This window comes from Mustela nivalis, assembly GCF_964662115.1.
Source record: "Mustela nivalis genome assembly, chromosome: 15".
In the NCBI taxonomy this organism is placed as follows: Eukaryota; Metazoa; Chordata; class Mammalia; order Carnivora; family Mustelidae; genus Mustela; species Mustela nivalis.
Genome location: NC_139034.1, coordinates 30,905,137 through 30,932,747, shown reverse-complemented (window position 1 = coordinate 30,932,747; position 27,611 = coordinate 30,905,137). Strand labels below are relative to the sequence as shown.

Sequence of the window (27,611 nt, the reverse complement as noted above, 5' to 3'; positions counted from 1 at the left end):
TTTTTATCTTGCCCTATTTTTATTCTCACTGCCACCTTTCTGGGCTAACCCTGTCACTCTTATCTCTATGGTTGTTATAATGCCTTATCTTGTCTTCTTATTCCCTGTCTCACCCTTGTCCATTTTCCCCCTGGTAGCCTGTCACTGATCAACTCATGAATGAATCAACTATTTATTCATTTATACCCTTCTTGCTTCCAAAAAGCATATAAAGCAGATGATAATTTTACAATTGTCACAACTGATGGAACTAATAAACAATTACCTTAGTGTTTTATTACATGTAAATGATACCTAAATTTTAAAAGTTTAAAAAGAAAATATAGAACAGTTAAAAAATTTAAATGTGAGAAACTTTTCTATGTATTAGTCATTTTCATTCTAAAAAGTATTCATTTTGAACATAATAAATGTTTGCAAAAGGCAAAAAAATCTTAAAACACAAATTCATAACACATTAGTAAAAGAATAAAAGCCAAGTGTTATGCAGGGAGCGAGATGGGTGGGAAGGGGGCCAAGATGTGAAATAATGATGTGAAATAATGATGTTAGAAAAATCTACTGCATTTGAAGCAAGGCAGAAAAGGAAAACTTGGTGGATTACATTGCCTTCATTTAATGAAAGAAAACATTACGCAGTGTCGAGGGAGAAACTTTGGTTTGTTTTATCTCAGAACTACATTGTGAGTCTTTACATGTGAACCATTAAATGACTATAGGAGGTTGTTTCCTAGTGGCAGAACATATGCCATTTCTCATTGGCCCTCAATATAAGAAGAGTACTCAGTGTCAGATTATGGTTCTGAGAAACATGTTGGTAGATTAATATAGTCCATATATATGTGGTGATTTTGGTTTAATGCCGAGGAAAGTTTAATAGTCTAGTGCAAGGGATCTCCCCCTAAAGACCTTGACATTTATAAAATGTTTATTCATTCTGCTTTGATGAGATTCTGTGACTAAAAAGAGGTAAGAGACCGTGGATCTAAAGAATTGAAGGGTTAGCAAATCCTGAAGTCTGCTTCTCTGAAATACCTGGAAATCTCTGAAATATTTTGGAAGCTTTTCTTTGTAGATAGACAAGAAGAAAAAAGACTTTGCCTAGTGCAGGTTCTTTATGAATGAAGTACAACATTGTGTATGTAGGCAATAAAATGTAAATCTGTAATTTTTTCATTTTAATAGGGAAGTAGCAAAGTGTTGTGTAAAGAGCACAGGCAAAGAATCTGAGAAGCTTGTTATGCAACCATTTGACCTTCCTGTGATTCTGGCTCCTTGGCTGTGAACTGAGGGGGTTGGACTGTTAAGAGGTCCCTTCCTGCTTCTGTATCTGATTCTGGTTTTTTTAATAGTTCGAATGCTTAAGCTGCTAGATTTTTTTTTTTTTTTTTACTCTCAGATATAACAAATCAATGAGTCTCTTTCATTTTTTTATGCTTAAGGATTTCTAATTTTGAAAACAGTTTGTACAAGAAATATGTACAAAAAATATTCTTTGTTTCAGCCAAGAGTCTCATAAGGGGTATTTTGTTAACATTTTGTAATACTGTAAAGATTTCACATTGAAAAAAAGGCTTTACTTTGTATTTCTATGGCATTCTTCTTTAAAAGATTTTTCTGGAGCTCCTGGGTGCCTCAGTCAGTTAAGCGTCTGACTTTTGATTTCAGCTCAGGTCATGATCTCAGTGTCTTGAGATCAGGCTCTGCTTCAGGCTCTGATCTCGTGGGAAGTCTGCTTAAGATTCTCTCTCTCTCTCTCTCTCTCTCCCTCTGCTCTTCCCCCTATCTCTCTCTCTCTCTCTCTCTCTTTCTCTCTCAAATAAATAAATATTTAAAAATAAATAGGTAGAAGATTTTTCTTTCCAAAACACAAATAAGATGCCATGTTTTTACTATAAAATTGATCAGAACTCTAATTTCTCATTAAAAGTTTTGATGGCCATAATCAGAGTTGTACCTAAAATAACATTGAGAATATGAGATTTGTAAAACAATTGGATGGGAGTGTGTGTGAAATTTAAACTGAAAGCTGTTCAAGTTCAAAATAAAGTGTGGAATAGTGAAAATTTAAAATGTAAGAATAATACTCTAAACTTTTTGTTTTGAATGCAGCAAATATTTGTTGTGATGAGAATGTGACTCTTAAATGTTCTCTTCCATCTCAAATTTACACTTATTAAAAATGTTTTCTTACTCTTCTGAAGCCTATTTGGATAATTTTTTTAGGATAAATTTTTTATTTAGGTTCAAACATAAACAAAACTTTCAATTTGAGAAATGAACATTTGTGATTTATGTCAATAGATATATTTAATAGAAAAAGATTTTTAATTAAACAAATTTAGTATTACTGTGTGTTGATATAATTTGAAAAGTGGTTTACCTTTCCTCATTATTGCAAACATTTTGCACTTTTTGTTACTCTTTACTGGAACATGAGTCATCTACCCAAGTTGAGAGGGTTGAACCAGCTTGTAGGGTTGGGTGGAAGGAGAAAAAAGATTTAAAGGGTGATGATTTATAGCCAAGTCAAAGTAGATGGGAATGGTGCTTGAAGCAAGGTCAAACAAAGAGATAAAGGAAATTAAGAGGAGCAAGGATATTGTTGTGGTGTAAAACTTACAACTTTAGTAAATATTTATCACTGCCGACACTTTGAGTTGTCCCTTCTTCCTTTTTTCCTATCCCTACCTGCTCCCCATTCCTTCATCTCTGCCTCTTAAAATCCTATCAGATTTTTTATGGAGACCTCAGTTTCATCATTTTTTTTTCTATTCTTCAATAGTATTTAGTCTGTCTTCCTTTTAAGACATATTCTTTCAACTCAGTTATGATTAAAAAAAAAAAGAAAGAATCACAGTACAGAGTATAACAATAGATGTTTATTCAGAATGGAGATAAGAGTCAACCAAGTCCATTAAAGGGCCTTCAGAGGAGGTAATGTCTCAAGAAGGCAAGCCTTCAGTTGAATAAGAGTTTCAAATTTAAAGTCTTAAAGGCTAGAGCCATGCCTGGTAATAATGTCTTAGTACAGTACTGTTAGTATAGTAATGTTGTCTTTTTCAACCAAAAACACATAAAATGATTTGAGTGACAGTTTTCTTAATTCTTTCAAGAATGTTACATAATTAGTTCCACTCTAAATTTCTAGAAGAGAAGTTAATTCATCACACCCAAAGAATGCTTGGGGGCATAAGGGCTTAATTTGGTCATAGAATCTAGTTGAGGAAGGTTATAGGTTGGTTGTGGTTTTTAAAAGTCTTTCACCTACTTTAGAAGCAAGAAGATAGAGTGTTAAAAAACCAGTCTAAGTGTTGAGGGACCTAGATTCTTAATTCCACCTGTGCTATTAAAATTAATGTGACATTGAGAAAATCATTTAACTTCTCTATTACATATTTGTAAAAGAAGAATATTGAACTAGATCTTTAGAATCCTTTTCAGACCTTACATTTTTAATTTAATCTTCATACTAATTTTGAATGGTACAAAGAACATACTGTCTCCCAAGAAAGTGAAATTCAGAGAAGTTGTGGTTTGTGTAGAATTACATGTGATTAAATGATGGAGAATCATGAAGCCAGAACTAAAAACCAGGTCCTCACTGTTAAGTACCCATCACAGTTCCTTGTACTTTGTTAAGTTAGAGAATGCAATTCAATGAATCTTCGGGGAGTTGGAACTAGTATTCTCATTCCTTGATGTCTATATTTCCTGATTTCCTACATATAACAGATGGATTCCAACCTTACATTTTCTTACTGACACAAAATAAGAACTTTGGTTCATAGTTTCGGTGAATTTTAAGCAGAGAAGAAGTTTATTTTTATATGTGTAAGCTATGTAGACTTTTTGGGAAAAGATTATGGTCTAAAATTTTTTAAAAAGGTTGGAATTGGGAAAGCATGCACCAAATTTTATATAGATCGAAAGGAAATATTTCTTTTTCCTTCAAATAATTAGAAGAAAGGTTTCCTATAAATAGTAAATTTAACATTTTCCAGCAGTGTTTATTATTAGAAATCCAGGTACTCTAGTTTATTTCAATAAGCATTTGTTGACTTTATCGTTTAGTAAAGTGTGGAGATAGGGAAGGATTACTCTTTTAGGATACTCCTAAAAAGCTAAATATTGTGGCTAGAAAGCTGCTTTGATACACCTGAGTTCTTTTGTTACCAATAATGAAATTATGTTTTAGGGAAACCCAGTTTGGTGCTTTGGGGTGACTCAAAGGCAAGTTGCTGAAAATACATTGTTGAGTTAGATGTGTATCTCTGTAAAAGGTTCTTAGAGGATACCATAAGGAACTAGAAGGATTGATTCTCTAGTCCTCAGATTGCTTTGCAAGAGTCTTTATGTTTTTACTCTATATACAGTGTAAATCATAGACACGTATTGTTGATGTGGTTCATAGGAGAAAAACAACCTGGAACTCTACTTAAAAAAGAGCCTACATAAAGAGAATTTTTTAATGAATATACATGCTATATTTTTGAAAATTCAAGTAAAATGTTTTCATATATATATATATATATATATATATATATATAATTTTTTGAAAGATTTTATTTATTTAACAGAGAGAACATGAGTTAAGGGGGCAGGGAGAGAAGCAGGCATAGTCCCAGGACTCTGGGATCATGACCTGAGCCAGAGGCAGACCCATAACCCACTGAGCCACCCAGGCACCCCAGCTTTTTGATTAATTCTCATTAAATAAGACAATTCCTGCATCAGCAGTAATCAACTAGAAAATATAATGGTAAAAAGATTCCACTTATAGAACAAAAAACAGGATCTAGATGAAAACAAAAGACCAAAAGCTTAAATGAAGGCCATAGAAAAATTTTTGAATATGTGACATACAGTTTTAACTGGGACAAATCTGTAAGTTTAATGCTATATATAATAAAATGGTATATATGTATATATACACTATGCCATATATATATATATATATATATATATATATATAGTATAATTATACATATAGTGTACAAATATACTATATATAAGTGGGCAAATATACTGTACATGTAGTGTAATATACATATATAGTATAACCTCATGATTTTACTTCCAAAAATTTTGTCTTTCCTTCCCATTCATGTTTCTATCAGTAATACCTATTTTCTCACACCCTCCTCTAAACCAGATTATTATAAGCCTTTTAAACCCTTCCAAAATAATAGGTCAAAGTGATATCTCATTTAATTTACAGTTCTTTAGTTCTGAGTGATTGTGAGCCCAGAAATAGACTATAAACCTGGGGAAATATAATAACACTTCAAATCAGTAGAGAAAAATATGGATAGTTCAATAAATGCTTAATGGGTCATCAGAAAAGTCATTTTAAAAAGTGTACTTTAACTTTTTTTTTTTAAAGATCTTATTGATTTGAAAGAGAAAGAGCAGGAATGGGGGAAGAGTCTGAGGGAGTGGGACAAGTGGACTCCCCACTCCTCAGGGAGCTTGATGACCCAGGACTCTATCCCAGGACCCTGAGATCATGACCTGAACTGAAGCCCGATGCTTAACCAGCTGAGCTACCCAGGTGCCCCTGGACTTTAATTTTTTATACCAAAATAAATGCCAACAAATCAAGTATTTAAATGTAAAAAATGACTCCATTAAAAAAAAAAAAAAGACTCCATAGACTTCTGGGAAAAAAATTGAGTGTACTTAAAAATAACAATAAAGTAGTAAAATCTTTAAGTATTATATGAAGTCTTTAGTTTTAAAGGAAAAGATACCTTTGACTAAATAATTTAGTTTTGTTGCTAGAATTCGTAGAGTAGGAAGAAAATGTCAATTTATCATACTGTACTTAATATAAGAATAAAACTAATGAGGTGAGGGGCACCCTGTGTCATTTGGGAGAGCATGTGACTCTTGGTGTCATGAGTTGGGCATAGAGTTTACTTAATTAAAAAAAAAAAAAAGCAAATGAAAATTAACAATTCATTCCAAAAAATGGGAAAAGGATCTGAACGTGAATATTTTTTTCTTTTTTTGAAGATTGATTGATTGATTGATTGATTTGACAGACAGACAGAGATCACAAGTAGGCAGAGAGAGGAGGAAGCAGGTTCCCTAGCTGAAGAGAGAGCCCTACTCAGGGCTTGATCCCAGTACCCTGGGATCATGACCTGAGCCGAAGGCAGAGGCTTTAACCCACTGAGCCACCCGGGTGCCCCTATTTTTTTCTTTTAACTTAAATGTGATTTGCTGTTTTTGATATCGAAATTAATATTTTTACTTTTTTTAAGTTTTGGCCTTCAAAATAAAAATGAGTATACATAATTTAGAATCCTCTTTTTTTCTTTTTCTTCCTTACAATGACAGATGTTTAAGATCTAGTTCTGTGGGGTGCCTGGGTGGCTCAGTCGGTTAAATGTCTGCCTTCAGCTCTGGTCATGATCCCAGGATCCTGGGATCGATTTCCACATTTGGGCTCCCTGCTTAGTGGGGAACCTTCTTCTCCCTCTGCCTCTGCTCTCTGTTTCTCATGAATAAATAAATAAAATCTTTAAAAAACAAAAAAGATCTAGTTCTATGAACGCTATTGCAAATACACTTAACAGCAGAAACGTATTTATGCAGATGTTTTGCTCTTAACTAGAATTCAAAGAGACAGGCTCTTTTAACAGATACTGATACTCAGGTATATGGAAGAATTAATCAGTAAGATTCTAAACTACAGTAATTCATTCCCAGACCGAAATTTTTTGGTTTGCTGTTGTGATTATTTTAATCAACTGATTTCACATTCTTGGAAAACTTGAGGGTTTCCTATCAATACCAGATGTCACCAGTGCTGCCTCAGAAAGGTTAGAAACAAAAGACCGGAAGGACTGACCCTACAAAAGGGCCCCTTTTAAAGCCCAGCTTTTTGTTGTTGTTTTTAGTTAACAGGGACTGCTTCAGCCAGACCAAAGAACAGTTGCAGGATTGTTGTCCTGGTTATATAGACAGGGAAATAGGATAGGCACATTTAAATTTTTTTTCCTTCTTATGTTATCTTTAATCTTGGATCTACTGATATGTATTTGTTTATTCAATAGCAAGTATTTACTGCCTGTGAACTGTATGCCAGGGACTCTTCCAGTTGCTCAGAATATAGGGAATATAGCAGGGTAAAAAAAATTCCTGAGCTTATATTTTATTTGGAGACATGCAATCAATAAGTAATTATGTAATTGGTCATATGGTGGTAAGATCTCTGACAAAAAATACACTTAGGAGGAAAAGGAAAGTGTTTTAGGAAGGACTTGCTGATAAGGGGACATTTGAACAGAAATGAAGGAATGAATCATGTGGATGTCTTAGGGACTAACATTTAACTGATAAACAGTCTTTAAAAACACCCTTCCCAATTTCTATTTCCAGCCTCATCTTCCTTAACTCCACTCACCAGGTTCTTGTACAAAATTTTCATGGCAATTGGAAACTTCCAAACAGCATTTCAATTTGATAAAATTCTACATGTTTACTTCTGATTTTTGTTTTGCGTGACAACTTATAAACTTGGTTTGGTTTGGTTTTGGCTACTTGACAGCATTCTTGAAGCTAAGTACTTCTAGTAGAGTACCTGTCTTTCATTAAAAGGAGCTCCAGGGCAATAATTTCATTTCAAGTCAGATCCTACCCTGACTTCTGGCTCCCTGTGCAGTTATCAGGTTAATCTTCTGCTCTTTGTTGCTTTGGCCAGCACCCTGTTACCTCAGAGGTAACAGGGTCCAGTTTCCCTCATTGCAGTGACATCTGACAGACTATTACCACTTGACTTCCTAGACTCCTGTTAATTATCTGCCTTACTTATGCCTGAATGAGCATTTGGGATTAAAAGTACTTATATATCACAGTTGTCTTTTCTCCATCATAACAGGGTATCCTATTTGGGATCCACCTTTAAATTTTGTGTCAGTCCTTCAAGGAACCAACTCTTTCCTTACTCTTATGTTCTGACACAACTGTTACTTAGCCCTGCTCATTTTTGGAACTGTGACTTCACTTTTCTGTGACATAATTTGACCAATTTCTAGGTACATATGACTTCATTCCATGAGGTTGATTTTTCAATAATTTTTCCCAAGAATAAATTTATTATTTATAATGTGGGAGAGATTTTTTAAAAAGATTTTATTTATTTATTTGATAGAAGACACAGTGAGAAAGGGAACACAAGCAGGGTGAGTGGGAGAGAGAGAAGCAGACTTCCCACTGGTCAGGGAGCCTGATTCAGGGCTCAATATCAGGACCCTGGGATCCTGACCTGAGCCGAAGGCAGACGCTTAATGACTGAGGCACCCAGGCGCCTCTGTAGGAGAGATATTATTAAGATTCTTAAAGAGTAATAGAGAAAAAGTAGAAAGAGTAAAGGTAACAGAATTCTACTGCTATAATAAATCAGCTGTCATTTTCTAGTGTTTTTAAAAAAATGTATATATATTAAAGTTTTATTTAAATTCCAGTTAGTTAACATATAGTGTAATATTAGTTTTAGGTGTACCATATAGTGATTCAACACTTCCATAAATTACTCAGTGCTTATCACAGGTATACTACTTAATCCTCATCACCTATTTAACTCTTTTCCCCACCTACCTCCCCTCTGGTAACCATAAGTTTGTTCTCTATCGTTAAGAGTCTGTTTCTTGGTTTGTATCTCTCTTTTTTCCCCTTTGCTCGTTTGTGTTGTTTCTTAAATTCCACACGAGTGAAATCATATAGTATTTGTCTTTCTTAACTTATTTTACTTGGTATAATACTCTCTAGCTCCATCCATGTTATTGCAAATGGCAAGATTTCATTCTTTTTTAATGACTGAATAATCTTATATTGTATTTATATAGCGCCTCTTCTTTACCCAGTCATCAGTTGATGGACACTTGGCCCTTTTCCATAATTTAGCTATTATAGATAATGCTGCTATGCACATCAGGGTGCACGTGCCCTTTTAAACCAGCATTTTTGTGTCCTTTGGGTAAATACCTACTAATACTATTGCTGAATAGGATAGTTCTATTTTTAACTTTCTGAAGAACCTCCATGCTGTTTTCCAGAATGACTGCACCAGTTTGCATTCCTGCCACACAGTGCAGGCAGGAAGGTTCCACTTTCTCCACATCTTCACCAACCCTGGCTGTTTCTTGTATTGTTGATTGTAGCCATTCTGATAGGTGTGTGGTGATCTCTCAGCACAGTTTTGATTTGCATTTCCCTGATGATGAGTGATGTTGAGCATCTTTTTTATGTGCCTGTTAGCTATCTGTATGACTTCCTTGGAAAAATTACTATTCATGTCTTCTGCTCATTTTTAAATTGTATTATTCATTTGCTACATGTTGAGTTTTAGAAGTTCTTCATAGATTTTGGATACTAACACTTTATCAGATATGTCATTTGCAAGTATCTTCTCCCATTCTCTAGGTTGCCTTAGTTTCGTTGATTTTTCCTTCGCTGTGCAGAAGGTTCTATTGAGATATAATTGACATATAACATTATATTAGTTTTAGGTGTACAATATAATGATTCAGTATTGTATATATTGTGAAATAACCACTACAAGAAGTATATTTAACATTCATCACCAAACATAATTACAAAACTTTTCTTGTGATGAGAACTTTTAAGATTTACTATCTTAGCAACTTTCAGATATACAATATACAATATAGCTATAGTCACCATGCTGCACATTACCTCCCCATGACTTATTTATTTTATAACTGGAATTTCCTAACTTTTGACCCCTGTATCCATTTGGCCCAGCTCTCCACCCCTCTGGGATTCATTTTTGTTCTTTGTGTCTATGAGATCAGTATCTGGGATTTTTTTTTTAATTCCACATATAAATGAAGTCATACTTATTTGTTTTTCTCTGTTTGATTTACTTCACTCAGCATAATGCCCTTATGGTCTATCCAGCGCATTTCCTTCATCCATTCCATCAATGAACACTTGGGTTCTGTTTTTGTTTTTGTTTTAAGATTTCATTTTTAAGTAATCTCTATACCCAAGATGGAGCTCAAACTCACAACCCTGAGATTAAGAGTCACATGATCCACCAACTGAGCTAGGCACGCACCCCAAGATTGAGGTTTAATTTAAGTCTTTGCTATTATACTTACATAGCTGAAATCAGAGAATAGAATCTTTAAGGTTTAGAAGGGAACACTGCTTTTTCTTATGTCCTATTAGATAAAAACATTTTCTATTAGATAAAAACATTTTCTTCTTTTTATTTATTTATTTTTTTGTCCTATATTTATTATTTTGTCCTATACAAATAAAGTTTGTATACTGGCTAAATGACAAGAGTAGAGGCAGAAAAGATATTGTAGTAAAATTCTTATATTTCCTCTCATATCATTATTTTTTTTTTTAACATTTAATGTATTATTTGTTTTAGGAGTACAGGTCTGTGAATCATCAGTCTTACACAACTCACAGTGCTCCCTGTACCACATACCCTCCCCAGTGTCTATCACCCAGCCACCCCATCCTCCTACCCCCCTCCCCTCCAGCAACCCTTAGTTTGTTTCCTGAGATTAAGAGTCTCTTATGGTTTGTCTCCCTCTCTGGTTTTGTCTTGTTTCATTTTTCGCTCCCTTCCCCTATAATCCTGTCTTGTTTCTCAAATTCCTCTTATCATTGAGATAATATGATATTTGTCTTTCTCTGAATGACTTATTTTGCTTTGTGTAATACCCTCTAGTGCTAGCCACATCATTGCAAATGGCAAGATTTCATTTTTTGATGACCGCGTGATATTACATTGCATATATATACACCACATCTTCTTTATCCATTTGTCTGTCGATGGATATCTGGGCTCTATCCATAGTTTGGCTGTTGTGGATATTGCTACTATAAAATTGGGGTGCATGTGCCCCTTTGGATCACTACCTTTGTATTTTGGGGGTAAATACCCACTAGTGCAATTGCTGGGTCATAGCAATTGGGTTGTAGCTCTATTTTCAACTTTTTGAGGAATCTCCATGCTGTTTTCCAGAGTGGCTGCACCAGCTTGCATTCTCACCAACAGTGTGGGAGGGTTCCCCTTTCTCCACATCCTGGCCAACATGTGTCATTTCCTGTTTTATTAATTTTAGCCATTCTGACTGGTGTGAGGTGGTATCTCATTGAGGTTTTGGTTTGTATTTCCCTGTATTTTTTGTATTTTGTATTTTAGCCACCAACTATTTTAAACAATATGAAAAATGAATAAGCCGATTCCTGGCACAAACATATGTATATAAACTAGTAAAGTCTCAGTACCCTCCGTTATGACATATCTGAAAAGGAATCTTTTAGGAATAGATTATCTTTCAGATTTTAAATTTGGGAAAAAAAATGCATCTGTGCTTTTCTGTTTGTAAAAGTATACTTCGGTTAATTAGAAAATGGGAATTTTAGGATGTTTTAATAATAAGATGTTTTAAAACAAAGTCATTTTATATTTACTATACTTGTAAATTTAAAAACAATTGTTGGTCAGATGCAATAAAATTCTTATCTAAGATTTATACTATCTGAAGGAGAGAGTTGGGATTCTGCTGTCTTCCTTTCTAATATAGAGAGGGCTTTTTTAGGTACTCCATCAAAGTAGTATACCTTCTGGAGATGAATCTAGCAAAAATTTTTGTCAAAGAATTTCTGCCACCAAATGAGCCTAAAATAAGTATGCTACAGAAGTCAGACTTTATGTAAAGTAAACCATTTAAAATCATAGTCAGAAACACTATCAAAATTTAATTCTTATTTGATAAAGCTCTTTTGCTGTTAATGAAAATGCAGGGTTTTTTTTTTTTTCTTTTTAGTAGCTGTACTCTGCATTACTGATATCTTTGAGAAAATTTTTAGCTGAACTAGAGAAATGGATAGTTTGGTTTGTTCAGATTTGTTTCATTCATCACTTTCAAATTAGTTTCTTCTTGAGAAGGAGCATGTCTTAAAACTTTTATCTGTTACCTCCATGTTACTTAAAGGTTACTTGAAAATATATTCTTAAAATATTGATAATTAGAAAAAATACTCTTTAATAGTAATGCTTTGCATTTGGCTACACTATAAATTAAAATTTCATCATTTAATTCTCTACTTCGGTAAATCTGAAGGGAACAAAGAAGACGATGAAACAAATAGATCGAGTATTTAAACTAACCATTATCAGTAACTACACTAAATATAAATGGTCATTTATAAATACAAATGGTCGTTTATAAATATAAATGGATATTTGAGTATCCATTATGTGCTAGCCCAAAAAAAAGGGCAAAGATTGTCAAAGTGGTTAAAAAAGAAACTCTGTGCCATTTATAAGACACCAGTTTTCAATATAAAGATATATATATATATATATATATATATATATATATATATATATATATCATTAATCTCCAAAGATTAAGAGCCTGAATAGAACTGAGGACAATTCCAAGATTTTTACTGTCAGTAGTCAGGTGATTAATAACACAGTCAACCAAAGAGGATATTGAAGGAGTGATCGCTGATTGGTGATGAGGGTAATGAGTTCCTGTTAATGTTTGAACATGTGAATACTTGATGTGTTTGCCACATATCCATGTGGAGATCTGAGATATCTAGTTGGAAATAATGGATCTGGAACTTGAATAAGTACATTTAGTCAGAAATGTAGATTTAGGAGAAGTATAGCTATAATTAAAGCCATGATAGTGGCTCAACCAGCTTATATATTGGCAAGAATATCCTAATGTATATCAATATTAAAGAAGTAAAATAAAATGGGAAAGAACTGTCAGAAAGGTCAAGGTCTACCCTCTATTTTATATTTGGGTTTCCTTTGTTAGGGTAAAATGATCTTATGATTTGGTTTAGGATAGTACGAAAACATTTCCTGTAACGTAAGTCCAATAATATTCCTTAAAATACCCAGAAAACAATAGCAATTCCCATCTTCCACTTCTATTATTAATTTTTTCTACTAGCCCTAGAGAACTTGTGCTTACTCAGATAATTAGAATCTCTTTAGGAACACCTTGACTTGATAAACTTTAAGTCTTCAACTCTCTGGAAAAGTTCATACTTGCTTTAGAAATGTATGTTAATGATGAAATACCACGTAGAATAAACTTACTTCTGCCTTTTTAATGCATATCATTTATTCAGTGAGATATATATACTAATCTTGCTGGTAGAGTCTGGTTTCCTTTACAAGATTAAGTGGCAAAACAGAGTGAAGTGTTGTCCAGAGAGTGATCATGCGACAGTTAATTTAGGTAGATAAGTAATGACATGAGAAAGCTTTCCTGAGTCCAAGAGAAAAGCTGCTCTTTGAGTCCAGGACATAGTGCTACACATATAAATATGTAATTTTCAAAAGTTAAGTATTCCACTAAATATTTTTTGTAGTCCTTTAAAAAAATCAGTTTCTGTATTAATTACCTATTTGCTGTGTAAGAAATTACCGCAAGATGTGACAACTTAAAATAACTAAAGTTTGGGGATGCCTGTGTGGCTCAGTCAGTTAAGCATATGCCTTTGGTTCAGTTCATGATCCCAGGATTCTGGGATCAAGTCCCACATTGGGACTCAGCAGGGAGTCTGCTTCCCCCTCTCCCTCTGCTTGCTGTTCCCCCTGCTTGTGTGCATTCTCTCTCTCCCACAAATAAATAAATAAAAACTTTAATAAAAAAAAGTGAAGTTTTATCTCACACAGTTTCTGAAGGTCAGAAATCTGGAAGTGGCTTAGCTCTGTGGTTTCGGTTCCTGTTCACTCAGGACAGACCTTAAATTGTCAGCTAAGGATGCAGTCATCTTAAGGCTTTGCTGGAGTTGGGAATCTACTTCCGAGTTCACTCACATGGTTGTTGACATGCCTTCTTCTTCACTGGTTGTTAGCCAGAGGCTTCCTTTGTTTACCATGTAGACCCTTTTCCATGGGACTTCCAGGAGCCTAAATCTGCAGGTTTTTTATAAACTAACTCAGAAGCGACATGCCATCACTTCTGCCATATGCTATTGACCAGACAGACAGATTAACCCTGGTACAATATAGGAGTCATCTTCACAAGTATATAAATAACCCAGTGGTAGGGATTATGGGGGTGATCTTGTAGGATGGCTGCCACAGATGATATTTAATGGCAATTAGAAAGCAAATCATACCACTTTTCTTCTTAGTGCTTTACTGTATTTTAATTTAACCCTTGATATGTCTATGTTGTATAACATTCTAGAAATATTTGAGTATCCATTATGTGCGAGGCACTGGGATTTTATTTTATAGCTGTCTAAAAAGTCCCATCTGGATCCTGTTAGTCTCCTGCTTAAAATCTTTTAATTGGTTTAATTCCCTACTCTTTCCTTGTTATAAAATCTATGTTTCAGCTTTATGTAATGAATCATCTCAGTCTTAAGGACTTATGCCCCGGTGCCATTCTGAGTACTTTATATTTACCATCTCATTTAATTGTTATAACAACTAACCCTATGAGGGAGTATTATTTTCCTCATTTTATGGGAGCTACATGAAGTTTCTTTAGGGCCATATTTTCATAGTTTCTGAGCCATCTATTCTGCTTTCCATTTGAAATGACTTCTATTTTTAAAACTCTAATCAGGCTTAACCTTCTTCTAGGATGTTTTCCCCTAATGTACCTAATCTAGATTTGATAGTCTTCTCTTGATTTCCAATGTATATACCCTGTGTGTCCTTTGATTATGGAATTTACTGCTCTGGATTGCTATTTTTTATTTACTTATCTGTTTCCTTCATTAGACTAGAGACTGTAGCATAAGGATTAAAAACCCGGGCATTGGAGTGAGAAAACTTGTGGCCAAGTCCTGGATCTACCACTTTCTAACTGTGCCTTTGGGTAACTTAATCCTAGCCTACCTTTCATCAGTTGTAAAATGACGTAAAAAATAGTACCTTCCTCTTACAGTTTTTTGTGGGAAGAAATAAAGTACTCAGTGCTATGGCTGGCATTCGGTAAATCTGTAAACTCTTTTAGGGCAGAATTAATGAATGCTTATTATGTGCCATGTACTGTATCAAACCCTTTGTGTCGTTTATTTAATTCTCACAAAAACCTTATGTGGGTAGGTACTGTCATTAATGTTTTATTCTTCTCAGTGGCTATAGTGCCTGTCATAGAACATGAGTATTTGTGGAATGAATGAATAAATGGTAGATGGAATTATGGGGAGTAGAGCTAATCGTAGGGGAAGACAACACCATGGGAACGCAGCTACAAGTATGACAGGCACAAAGAATAAAGAGAAAATGGGCAAATGAACATGGTTTACATCATAGTGTAGGAGCAAACAGCACATGCTCTTGAAACAGACTTGGGTTTAAATCCCGGCTCCACCATTCATTAGCCATATGACATGGGGCTGATTTCTTAACTTCTTGTTTCAGGTTCTTTACCTATAAAATGGGGATAATAAATAGTATGTATTTGATAGATTTACTATGAGGATTACATGAGATAATGTTTGTAAAATATTTTTGCATAGAACTTGGCATATAGCCAAATATAGCTATGGGCGCCTGGGTGGCTCAGTGGGTTAAAGCCTCTGCCTTCAGTTCAGGTCATGATCCCAGGGTCCTGGGATCAAGCCCCACATCAGGCTCTCTGCTCAGTGGGGAGCCTGCTTTCCCCTCTTCACCTGTTTCTCTGCCTGCCTCTCTGCCTATTTGTGATTTCTGTCTGTCAAATAAATAAAATCTTAAAAAAAAAAAAGCTATATAAGAAAGTAAGCATTTACCTTATAAAATATAATTGAGTCGTTCTAAGGATGATCTAGGCCACTGATGGTCCAGACTTGAAATTAATGATTAGAGATTCTGCACTCTTATTACACTTAAAGACGTACACAATTTAACAGTGTGTTTGAATGCACAGATTTTAAAGTTTAACAATCAGTTTTACTATCTCATACTTAATTTGTAGACTTTTTTCATTGAAATTAAGTACAAAAATTAAGTTGGCATGGTTATACTCATGTGCTGAAACTAAGCTGTGCCTGTAGAACCTTACATTACATTTAGATGTCAAGTTATTATTGAGCCCGTGTTTGGCCAACCCTTATTTTAAGGCTTCAGGATAAGCATGGCCAAGGGGTTTCCAAAGCCAGGGTAGGTGTAGAAATAATAAATGTGTATATCAACAAAAACTGATTGCAGGAAGCCTAGGCCCAAGCCTATATAATGACTCAGATCTAGTTCAGTTTCAGATTGGAAACTTTAAGGATTATGAAATTTCTGAGAACTCAAGAGTATGTTCACCTAGAGGGGAAGCAGCAAAGCCCAAGACCAGTGAAATTCCTCTATAGTGTTGGCTTAAATTTCTAAGTTTGTTTTATTTTCTTGAAAACAAATCAATGTCTAGTCATTAAATAATTTTTGATGCAAAACTTTGGTCTATGAATAGGTTAAACCTGCTGCAATATTTCCCGTCATGGAATAATATATATAGGTAAAAGGTACTAAGTACATTCCCAAAGGTAAAAATCTGGTGATTTTGATTCTTTGGTAGAGAGGCCCTAGTAAAAGCAGGAATCATTTGGAGAAGAATGACTTTTCTTACGATTATTTAATCATAGGATATGTATTTTTGTTCTTTTACTTTTTTGCAAATCTTTGTCATCAGCAGTATTAATAGATAATTTGGTGATTCCTCACTTCAGCATGGCAAACATGTTTGTTCCTCACCTTTGAATTCTCATCCCTCCATCTTGTGCTTTCCTGTTCAGTCATAACCCTCTACTTCTTCCAAGTTTGACAAAACATCCTTGAGTTCATTATATTCAGACATGCTAGTTTACTTTTACAAGCTTTCATACCCAATTCCTCTTTTATTTATTTATTTTTAAAGATGTTATTCATTTGTTTGACAGATGGAAATCTCCCCATCGAGCAGAGAGGCTTAAAGGCTTAACCCACTGAGCCACCCAGTCACCCCCCAATTCCTCTTTTAATGTCCATTTCTCATACTGTTATTTCCCTTAATAATATTCATTCTGCCTACTGTATGAATTTTTATTCATTTTGCAAATATTCATTATAGATTTTCTTATGCTTTTGGTTAGAATAAGATTTCTTTGGGTTAGGAACAGTAACTTTCCCACAGTATTTAAGGTAAATTATACAAATAATGACTCTTCAACACAATTTTATCACAAGTCTTAGAACAGAGGACCCTCTCATTGGATATACTTGCTGTGGTCATTGAAGCTAGTACTGATGGAAGTGGACTTTTGACTCCTGTAATATTTCATTTAGAAAAATGGCTGTCTTAGTTTAATTGCATAAATTTTGCATTTCCATTTGGAGCTGCCTGCCCAGAGCAAATATGTCAAACATCTTCAAGTAAACCCTGACCCGGTTTTAGAATTCTTAGCTAATTTTGAGTTAGGAATTCCTTTCTTTAAACAGGATTTTAAAATTAATACAACAAATGCAAAATATAACATATTTTGTGTGTTACATTTTTTAAAAAGGCTTCAAATAATCCCCAATATCACAAAATAACTTAATTTGAAATATAAAAAATAGGATCTACCCAAATTGATATACTTCTCATTGTTTTTGAAAAAGTTGATGAAGATATCGATTTAGAAAATACTTTTAAAAATACATTTTAGGGTACCTAGTTGTTTGGAATATTTGTGTGTGTAAAGTTGTACATAATTGACATAATAACATTACTACTATAAAGTTTTCAAGTTCTTAAAAATATCTGCTTTTAGTCTATGATTTAACAAAGGGGTTGCTGTTTTGAGAGACTTAAAAAACTGCTCTCAATGATCACTTTCAATGAAAATCTAGTTAGAATTTTGGACCTCTTTTGCATAATTTCTAATATTTAACAAGTGTGTTTTTCAAAAACAGTGCTTCTAACTAAACATTGTTCAAACTGGTTATAATATAAATTGTCTAGCATTGCCAAAATTTGATTCATAGTTCATCATTGTATTGTTTTGGTATTTATTATACCAAACAGTTAACTTGGAAAGGAAACTAATATTTTACGTAAGCTCTCACTGTTTGGTAAATTATATAATTATGTTAAGCAAATACTGTAGAAGTTGCAGATAGTCATCTCTGGTTAAATAATTAAATATAACTGTTGTTTTCTGCTAGAAGAATGATTATCAGGAACATTTCACTTTATTAAATAGTGTAATACCAGGATTAGCCTTGGTAAAATTAATTCTTGGTAAAATTAATACTTGCTTAATTGCTCCTGGTTTTTATACTAAGAAATTAATGAAAATTATAGTTTAGTCAGTGAGTAAGAGCTCAGACTCTGGAGCCTGGCTGCCCAAGTTCAAATCCTTTTATTAACCTCATTTTCTCTGTCTCTCAAGTGGGGATAATATACCCATAGGGCTTTGTGAAAATTAAATTGTGTACATGCAGTAAGCATTTACTAAATGGTAGCTGTTCTTGTTAATAGTGGATGTTAATATAGATTTCTTTTTCAGTAAATCCTTTGGATAAAGATGGAAAACCATAGTTTAATTAATAGAATATTTTTAGTAAGTCATATTCTGACACTTGTTCTAGGAAGCTACTCTATTCCTTCTTTATTATTAAAAAATAGCTTTAAAAGTTTTGGTTTTTATATTTATAAACTCAAATGTTATTACTCTATACTCTGAAAATAATTTTAGTGCATAACAGTATATAGTATGCAGCCATAGTTTTCTAAAATAGCTAAACTTTGTGATCCATGAAATGAATAATGATAACACTTAATTCACAGATTTATTGTGGGGATTACATGAGATAATACATTTGAATTGACTTTTTCTGTAAATTGAAAGTGCTTTAATTCTTGTCTAAGCAAACCACGAAAGTGATATTTCATTCTGTTTTGCCAAATGTATCTTAAATTAACTAACTTCATTATCAGTTTAGTGTTCAGTGCCCCAAGGGGCAAAATTTTATGGTAGGGTCAATGCAAATACAAGTGAATGGCTCCTTAAATTTTGCATCCTAGATACCTCTCTTGCTTTACCCTAATCCTGGCCCTGTTTCATACTGCTTATACACATTTTTTTCTTGAAGAGAAGATAGGCTGAAAGACATTTTGGCTGATAACATACTACTGCTGAAATAGAAATAACCCAGAGTATGCTGGTAATTTCATATTTTTGGCTCAGCTTATAGTGAAGCTAAGGACTTAAATTAATGAATAGTAGGCTTTTCTTTTTTAAATTTCAGATCAATTGCATTAATTCCTGAGTTATATGCATATGACTTCAAAGTTGTTTGCTCTCATTGAACTTGGTACTAAACCTGCCTGGCACATTCTTCATGCATGTTGGAGCTAGGAGGTTGGAAATTGATAGGATATTCTGTCACTTGAAACAAAGCTAAGGCAGTATGGGTTATGGTGACCTCTAGCACCTGGAATGCATTCCTGAAAGCAAACAATAAATCATTTAATTATTCAGCAAATATTTTTAGAACTCCAGTTCTATGCTAGGAATGCATATGAATATATATAATAGGAAGCAAGACACAGTTGAATTAGCTATATCTATATTAATGATTTGTGACAAGAAAATTTCCTATCCTAAAATACAGTTTCTATTGTAATAGATGTCCCATTTCTCTTAGGTTATTCAAATTTTTTAGCATGGTCTTTATAATTTTGGATCATCAGGCTGCTGTTTTCCTTTGTCTCTAGCAGCTTCTCCATTAGTGCACCACCACTTTACTTTAGTACCAGTAGCCTCTTTTGATTTCCTAAAATAATACCAGTTTCTCAGCACATTTTCCTTCATCTTGGGAGACTTCTGCCTGTTGCTCCTCTCAAAGCACAGCCTCTTTATCTTCCTTCAAGTCTAAGCATTCGTGTTACCTTCTCAGGTATGTCTTCCTTAAATCACCCTCCAGGGTATCCATTTGTACATTCTTCATAAGAAATTCTGTTGTTTCATATAATTTTTCTGAATCTGGGGCACCTGGGTGGCTCAGTGGGTTAAGCCTCTGCCTTCAGCTCTGGTCGTGATCTCAGGGTCCTGGGATCGAGCCCCGCATCGGGCTCTCTGCTCAGCAAGGAGCCTGCCTCCTCCTCTTTCTCTGCCTGCCTGTCTGCCTACTTGTGATCTCTATCTGTCAAATAAATAAAAAAAATCTTTAAAAAAATTTTTTTTTTCTGAATCTGTCATTAGCTATTTATTTCCTTGTTTGTTTGTTTAAGATTTTGTTTATTTATTTGACAGACAGAGATCACAAGTAAGCAGAGAGGCAGGCAGAGAGAAAGGAAAGGAAGCAGGCTCCCTGCTGGGTAGACAGCCCGATGTGGGGCTCGATCCCAGGACCCTGGGATCATGACCTGAGCTGAAGACAGAGGTTTTAACCCACTGAGCCACCCAGGCGGGATGAATACCCAGCTTTTGTATCAGCATGGACTGCACTGGGGGAGATTATGCTGAGTGAAATAAATCTTTCCCTCCTTTTAATTACAAATAGGTTTTAAAATGAGAACTTATTCCTTCATTGATTTTGATAAGATTTTTCACCTTTGACTTACTTATTAGTGAGGTGAATGCCATTATAGATCTTTCCATGTTGACATGGTTTTGCAACATGGATAAACTCAACTTTGGTAACGATATATTCTCTTTTTGTCACTGCTGATTTGAGTTACTATTATTTCTTGTTTAGGATTTTTACATCTCTGTTCATGAGTAAGAATGGGCTATAATTGCCTTTTTGATGCACTTGACAACTTTTAGTATCACTGTGGTACTAGTCTCATAAAATGAGATCAAGAATGTTTCCACTTTTCCCATTCTCAGAAGAGTTTGAGTAAAACTGGAATCATCTGTTCTTTGAATGACTGGTAGATTTCACTGGTAAAACCAATGGTGCTTGATATGCTTGATATCCTTATAGGAAGATTTTTAATTACCAATTTAGGTTTTTTAATAGTTTTGGGGAGTATTGATACTTTTTTATTTTTTATTCATTTATATCTTCTGTGGAATTTTCCATTTGGTCTAAGTTTTCCAATTTATTGACATAAAGTTATTCATAGTAATCCCCTATTATCTTTCTAATTTTTTGATGATGGTCCTACTTTTTGCTCCAAGTACTGTTTATCGGTCTCTTTTGTTTTTCTCAATCTGACTGGAGCTTTGTTTAATACAATTAATTCAGAGAACTGATTATTAGCTTTGTGATCAAACTCTATATTTTATCTTTGTTTTTAGTTTCATTAGATTATGCTCATGTCTTTATTATTTCTGTCTTTGTACCTTCTTTGGGTCTTTTCTGTGTATAACATTTGAAGTTAAAGATTTTTCTAGTCCTTTACATATATAGAACAAAAATTGGCAATTAGTATTTTAAGTGAAGAAAAGGATCTCATCTGAATTCTAAATTTCTGCTGTCAATTGTAACTAAATTTGTAGTGCTTTCCATGTCAGACAAAATGATTTTGATAAGTACATGGGAAAATAATACTTACCAACGTGGTTTTAATGTCATCTGGTTTGATATAGGATTCACCTTTATTTGATTTGATTAAACAAGCAAAAGACCGAGAAGGACCAGCTGATCACCTTGAACCTGCTTGTACTCTCAACCTTCCACTCCAGAGTAATCACACTGCCGCTGATATGTAAGTAGAATGTATGATATGTTATTCATTCAACCTGCAATTACAGGCACGATACTCTATAGAAACTATAGGGAATAGAATTTTGAATAAGATATTTGATTTGCTCTGAAGAAGCAGGAATATAAGGCATATGACCCAAATAAAGATCATGTAAAGTGGTACAGAGTGCTGTTGAGATCACTTAGGGTTGATGTAATGAGGATAGTTTTTATGGTGGAGATGGCAAATTAATTAGGCCTGAAAGATGGAAAACAGGATTTCTGTGTGGAAACTGGAGAGGAAGGAGGAGACACAAAGTGTTCCAAGAGTCAGAAAAGTGTAAGGCCAGGAAAGCAGGAAACATTTTCAGGGAGTACAGATCAGTGCATTTGGGGTGAAGCATAGGATAGGCATAGGAACTAGAATGAGACATCAACAATCAACATCAACAATTAGTTGGTAAGTACATGATGATGATGATGGAAGAAGAAAGCAAATAGCTAATATTTCTTGAGGGTTTACTGTGTGCTGGACAGTTGCCTAAGTGCTTGTGATTCTTTTATTTTTCCATTTAATCTTTATAACAGCCCTGTAAGGTAGTAGATTCTGCTATCAGCCTCAGTTATCTGTAAAATAGGAATTAGGGTAATGCGCCAAAGTCAACAGAAATCAAATCCAAGCAATCTGACCCCAAAACTCATGTACTTCAACATTCCAACTACTGTGCCTTTCACAGAAGTGTGCCTACTATTGTTTCTGTTTCGTTTAGTCTAGGAATTGACAGTATAATGTTCTGTGATTAGTTCAGGGTCTATTTTCCAGAGATGTCCTTTCCAAGCTAACTTGTACCCAGAGTATTTCTAGCATAGGATGCCTCTGCCTTCATATATAGATTTGTCTGTTAGGTTATGCACTAATATAAACAGGTCAAGACTTATATTCTTCTAAGTGCCAGGATGTTTTCTAGACACTGGGAATGAAAGGCGAATAAGATGAGCTAGGTTCTTCCTCTCATAGCAGTTAGGTTATGGGGGAAATAAACTAATATGTGATGTGTTTTTAGAGTGTACACTAAATTTGGACATCTGGTTGGCTCAGTCAGTAAAGCATGCAACTCTTGATCTTGGGATTAGGAGTTCAAGCCCCATGTTGGGTGTAGAGATTACTTAAAAAGAGAGAGAGAGAGAGAGAGAGAGAGAGAGAGAGAAAAGAAAGTATACCAAGTACTGTAATAGAAATAAAGTACTGTGAGAGAAACTGAGAGTGTAGGGATGCTTAGGGAAGCTTTTTCTGATAAAGTGATATTTGGCCTGAGACCTCAAGGACAATTGGATGCTGGCTAGGCACACATCTGCATCATGTACATTCCAGATAGAGCAAATGGCAAGTACAGTGGCCCTAGGACAGACCAAACTTAGCTGGTTTGAAGAACAGAAAGAAGTTCCAGTGTGGCTGGGACTTATCAAGAGGAGGTTGGAGGTACAAGATAAGGTTGGAGAGGTAAACTGAGGCCAGACCTTGTAGAGTTCTATGAGCCATAGAAAAGGTTTTAGATTTTAGCAGAGAATGGAAAAGCATTAAAGTTTTAAGTAATGATGCAGCTTGCTATACTTTGTATTTTTAAAGGGCTATTTTTTGGCTGCTATTTAAAGTGCAGGTGGGTTTGGAGGAGGGAAGAAGTAGGAAGACCAGTTTGGAGACAGTTTTAATAGTCCAAGTGAGAGATGTAAGTGACTTGATCTAAGATATGTCGGTAAAGATAGAAAGAAATGGAATGATCCAGAATGTATTTTAGAGAATGATTTAATAAAACTTGGTTTTGCATTGAGTTTGAAGAATTGGGAAAAGGGAGAAATTAAAAATAGCTCCTAGGTTTTAGATTTTAGAAACTGGATGTAATGTGGACTCGTTTATTGAGATGGGAAAAACAGAGGGAAGAAATCAAGACTTCCCCTTTGGCCTTCTTAAGTTTGAGATTCAACTAGTGATGTTCTATAGGTAGTTGAATATTTGTACCTAGAACTCCAGAGAGACCAACTCCTGTCCAAGTTTAGTTTGTCTACAATATTGTGAATTAGAGAATTGAAGGGAAGTTCAAGATTGGAAGTAGACTAAACCCTGGTACTTAAAAGTTTACAATGGTGATTCCCTTTTCCTAGTATACTAGTTAAATACTACATATAGTAGAAATATCCACAGTAAAGTAAAAATCATCTCTCCTGCTTAGAATTATTTCTTAGCTACTAAAACAAAATTAGAACATAGATCTGAATTATCCTGTGAAAAGCAACACAAGGGTGGTAGAATGTCAGAAATTGAGAGAGAATATTTATTAATATCTCTGTGTAGATTTATGTCTGACACGTTTAGTATACAGGTATAAATCTTCCTTGATAATATATCTGAATACAGTATTCTATACTGTGTGGTATTTGTTTTATTATACATATGAACCATAGTTATCAATGAAACATTTTTTTAAAGATTTTATTTATTAATTTGACAGACAGAGATCACAAGTAGGCAGAGAGGCAGGCAGAGAGAGAGGGGAGAAGCAGGCTTCCTGCTGAGCAGAGAGCCCGATGAGGGGCTCGATCCCAGGACCCTGGGATCATGGCCTGAGCTGAAGGCAGAGGCTTTAACCCACTGAGCCACCCAGGCACCCCTCAATGAAACATTTTTAAGAGGGAAATCAGAAACATAACAGCACTATTTTGGTACCAATAACTTGTTCCTTTAACCTGGAGTTATTTGATAATCTCAATTTCACTATAATTATTAAAATTGAACATATACACTATGCAGCTATTTTTTTCTTCAAAAAAACAGTAACTCTCAGAAAAAGCTATTTATTAAAATAGTTAGAAATGATAATGTCAAGCTTAGTTTTCCTATTAGGCTGTATCCTTTCCAGCTTATGTTTAAATAGCTTGCTGAAACTGGTGTAGCCACACTGGCAAACAGTGTGGAGGTTCCTCAGAAAGTTAAAAATAGAACTACACTATGATGCAACAGTTCCACTGCTAGGTATTTACCCAGTGGCCACAAAAATACAAATTTGAAGGGGCACATGCTCCCTGATGTTTATAGCAGCATTATCAACAACAGCCAATCTATGGAAAGAGTCCAGATGTTCATCAACTGATGAATGGATAAAGAAGATGTTGTATGCATACACACACACACACACACACACACAAAATGGAATATTACTCAGCCATCAAAAAGAATGACATCTCGCCATCTGTAACAACATGGATGGAGCTGGAGTATATTATGTTAAGCAAAATAAGTCAGAGAAAGACAAATACCATATGATTTCACTCATGTGAAATTAAGAAACAAAACAGATGAACATAGAGGAAGGGAGAAAAAAAAAAGAGAGGGAGAGGGGAAACAAACCCATAAGAGACTCTTAATGATAGAGAAAAAACTGAGGGTTGGTGGAAGGAGGTTGGGGGGGATGGGCTAGATGGGTGATGGGTATTAAAGAGGACACTCGTTGTAATGAGCACTGTCTTATATATATGTGATGAATCACTGAATTCTCCTGAAACCAATACTGTACTGTATGTTAAATAACTAGAATTTAGATAAAAAATTTTAAAAAATGTTTCTTTAGAGAAGGAATTCGGTATAGAATAACAGATTAAATAGATATGTTTGGATGCATGTGTACAGCCGTGCGTGTGTGAGAGAGAGAGAGAAAGAGAGAAAGAGAGAGACTCTTAGGGAACTTCAAATGAAGGCTTTTTCTTTGAATATGTTTAGGTATCTTTCTCCTGTAAGATCCCCAAAGAAAAAAGGATCAACTATACGTGTAAATTCTACTGCAAACACAGAGGGACAAGCAACCTCAGCCTTCCAGACTCAGAAGCCATTGAAATCTACCTCCCTTTCACTTTTTTACAAAAAAGGTTAGTAGATGATTATTTTCAAGAAGGACTCTGGAACCTGGCTGTGACTGGGTTCAAATCATGGCTCTTCTGCTTACTAGGTATGTCCTTGGCAAAGTCACTTAATAGCTCTATGCCTCAGTTTCTTCATCTGTAAAGTGGAAATGATAATAATAATTTATTTTGTAATAATAGTAATCTACCTTATAAGGTTTTTTAGTTAATTAAATGAATTAATACATAAAATGTTTCAACAGTGTCTAGCACATAGTTAGCACTCAGAAAGTATAAGATGTTGTTACTGTTGCTGCTGCTGCTTTTGTCAGGCTTTCAAATTTATGTTTGGAAATATTTAACCCTGACATTACTTTTGCTGTTCAGGTGTGTATGTGAAGTTAAGATTGTACAGTGTTCTGTAGTCTAATGTAGGCACATTTCCTGGTAATTAGGCTGAGTAGCATTCTCTGACTATGTGTGTGTGAGGTGGAGCAGGGCTGTCTGTACGTGCATATATAGAGCTGACCTGTGAACAATGTGGGGAATAAGGGTAAATAATCCCCCCATGTAGTAAAAAATCCACATTTAGCTTTTGACTCCCTAGACACTTTACTGATAGCCTACTGTTGACTAGAAGCCTTACCAACAGTGTAAACAATTATCACATATTTTATATGATATATGTATTATATACTATAATAAGCTGAGAAGAGAAAGTGTTATTAAGAAAATCATAAAATACATTTATAGTACTGCCCTGTATTTATTTATTTAAAAAAATCCACGTATAAGTGGACCCTCTTAGTTCAAACCCATGTTGTTTTAGAGTCAGCTGTATGTGCAGGTGCACACCCAGTGAAGCTCTCTGAAGGGACATAAAAGGCCAGATTCCTCTGTGATAAATCTGTTTCTGATTTTATTCAAGTCAGAAATATACTCAAGTCAGAATTTTATAACCATGTTGTAAGATAACCCTTAAGTTAGAACAGTGTTTCCAGAGTGTGTTCCTTAACCAGCAAAATCCACCTCACCTGAAAAGTTGTAGAAAGGAAAATTTTTGTTTAGGCTCCACCTTAGAACTCCTCAAACAGAAACTCTAGGATGAAGTGGGGGGAAAAAAAAATCCCTTGTTTTAACAAGCCTTCCAAAGCTAATCTGATGCATGCTAAAATGAGAACCACCAGGATAGTTAAAAAATTCTGATTGCTTTATGCAAGTCTCTGAAAGGTACATTTAAAATAAGAGTCATTATATTTAAAGTAGATGGAAAAAAATTAAATTTAGTAGATTTCTCTTCTCCAGGCCTATGTCCCAGGAATATTTTTATAGACTTTGTAAATAAATCTTATGTTAGTATTCAAGTATTATTTTGCCTTCTATTTACCTAACTCCGTACTAAGACTAGGGGTTATTTTTTCATAAAGAAAATAGTGGTAGAGGTAAGGTTACTATTAAGGTGCTGTTTATTATTGGTGGAAATACAAGCTGGCACAGTCACTCTGGAAAACAGTATGGAGGTTCCTCAAAAAGTTAAAAATAGAACCATCTACAATCCAGCAATTGTACAACTGGTATTTACCCAAAGGAGACAAAAATACTAATTTGAAAGGATACATGCACCCCAGTGTTTATAGCAGCATTATCTATAATAGCCAAACTATGGAAACAGCCCAGGTGTTCATTGATTGTTGAATAGCTAAGGAAGATGTGGTATAAATATGCAATGGAATATTACCTAGCCATAAAAATGAATGAAATCGGGGGGAGGAGTCAAGATGGAAGAGAAGTAGCAGGCTGAGATGACATCAGGTAGCCGGAGATCAGCTAGATAGCTTATCTAATCATTGCAAACACCTACAACTCTAATGGGAATTCGAAGAGAAGGGCAGCAACAATTCTAGAAATAGAAAGTCGGTCACTTTCTGAAAGGTAGGACCTGCGGAGAAGTGAATCCAAAGTGATGGGAAGATAGACCGCGGGGAGAGGGCGATAGCTCCCGGCAAGCGGTGGAGCAATGGGGCACAAAATCAGGACTTTTAAAAGTCTTCTCCACTGAGGGGCATCGCTCCAGAGGCTAAACTGGGGGAAAGCCCACACAGGGTCA

At 34.8% G+C, this 27,611-nt stretch overlaps 1 protein-coding gene across 1 annotated transcript in view; it reads left to right on the top strand.

Annotated features, from left to right (window-relative positions):
• Positions 1-27,611, top strand: part of RB1 (RB transcriptional corepressor 1) — a 158,896-nt gene that overhangs the window by 99,027 nt on the left and 32,258 nt on the right. Inside the window, exons 18-19 of the mRNA XM_082701590.1 lie at positions 21,517-21,635; positions 25,386-25,531. Coding sequence (XP_082557716.1) covers positions 21,517-21,635; positions 25,386-25,531 — 265 coding nt within the window. The remainder of the gene's footprint in view (positions 1-21,516; positions 21,636-25,385; positions 25,532-27,611) is intronic.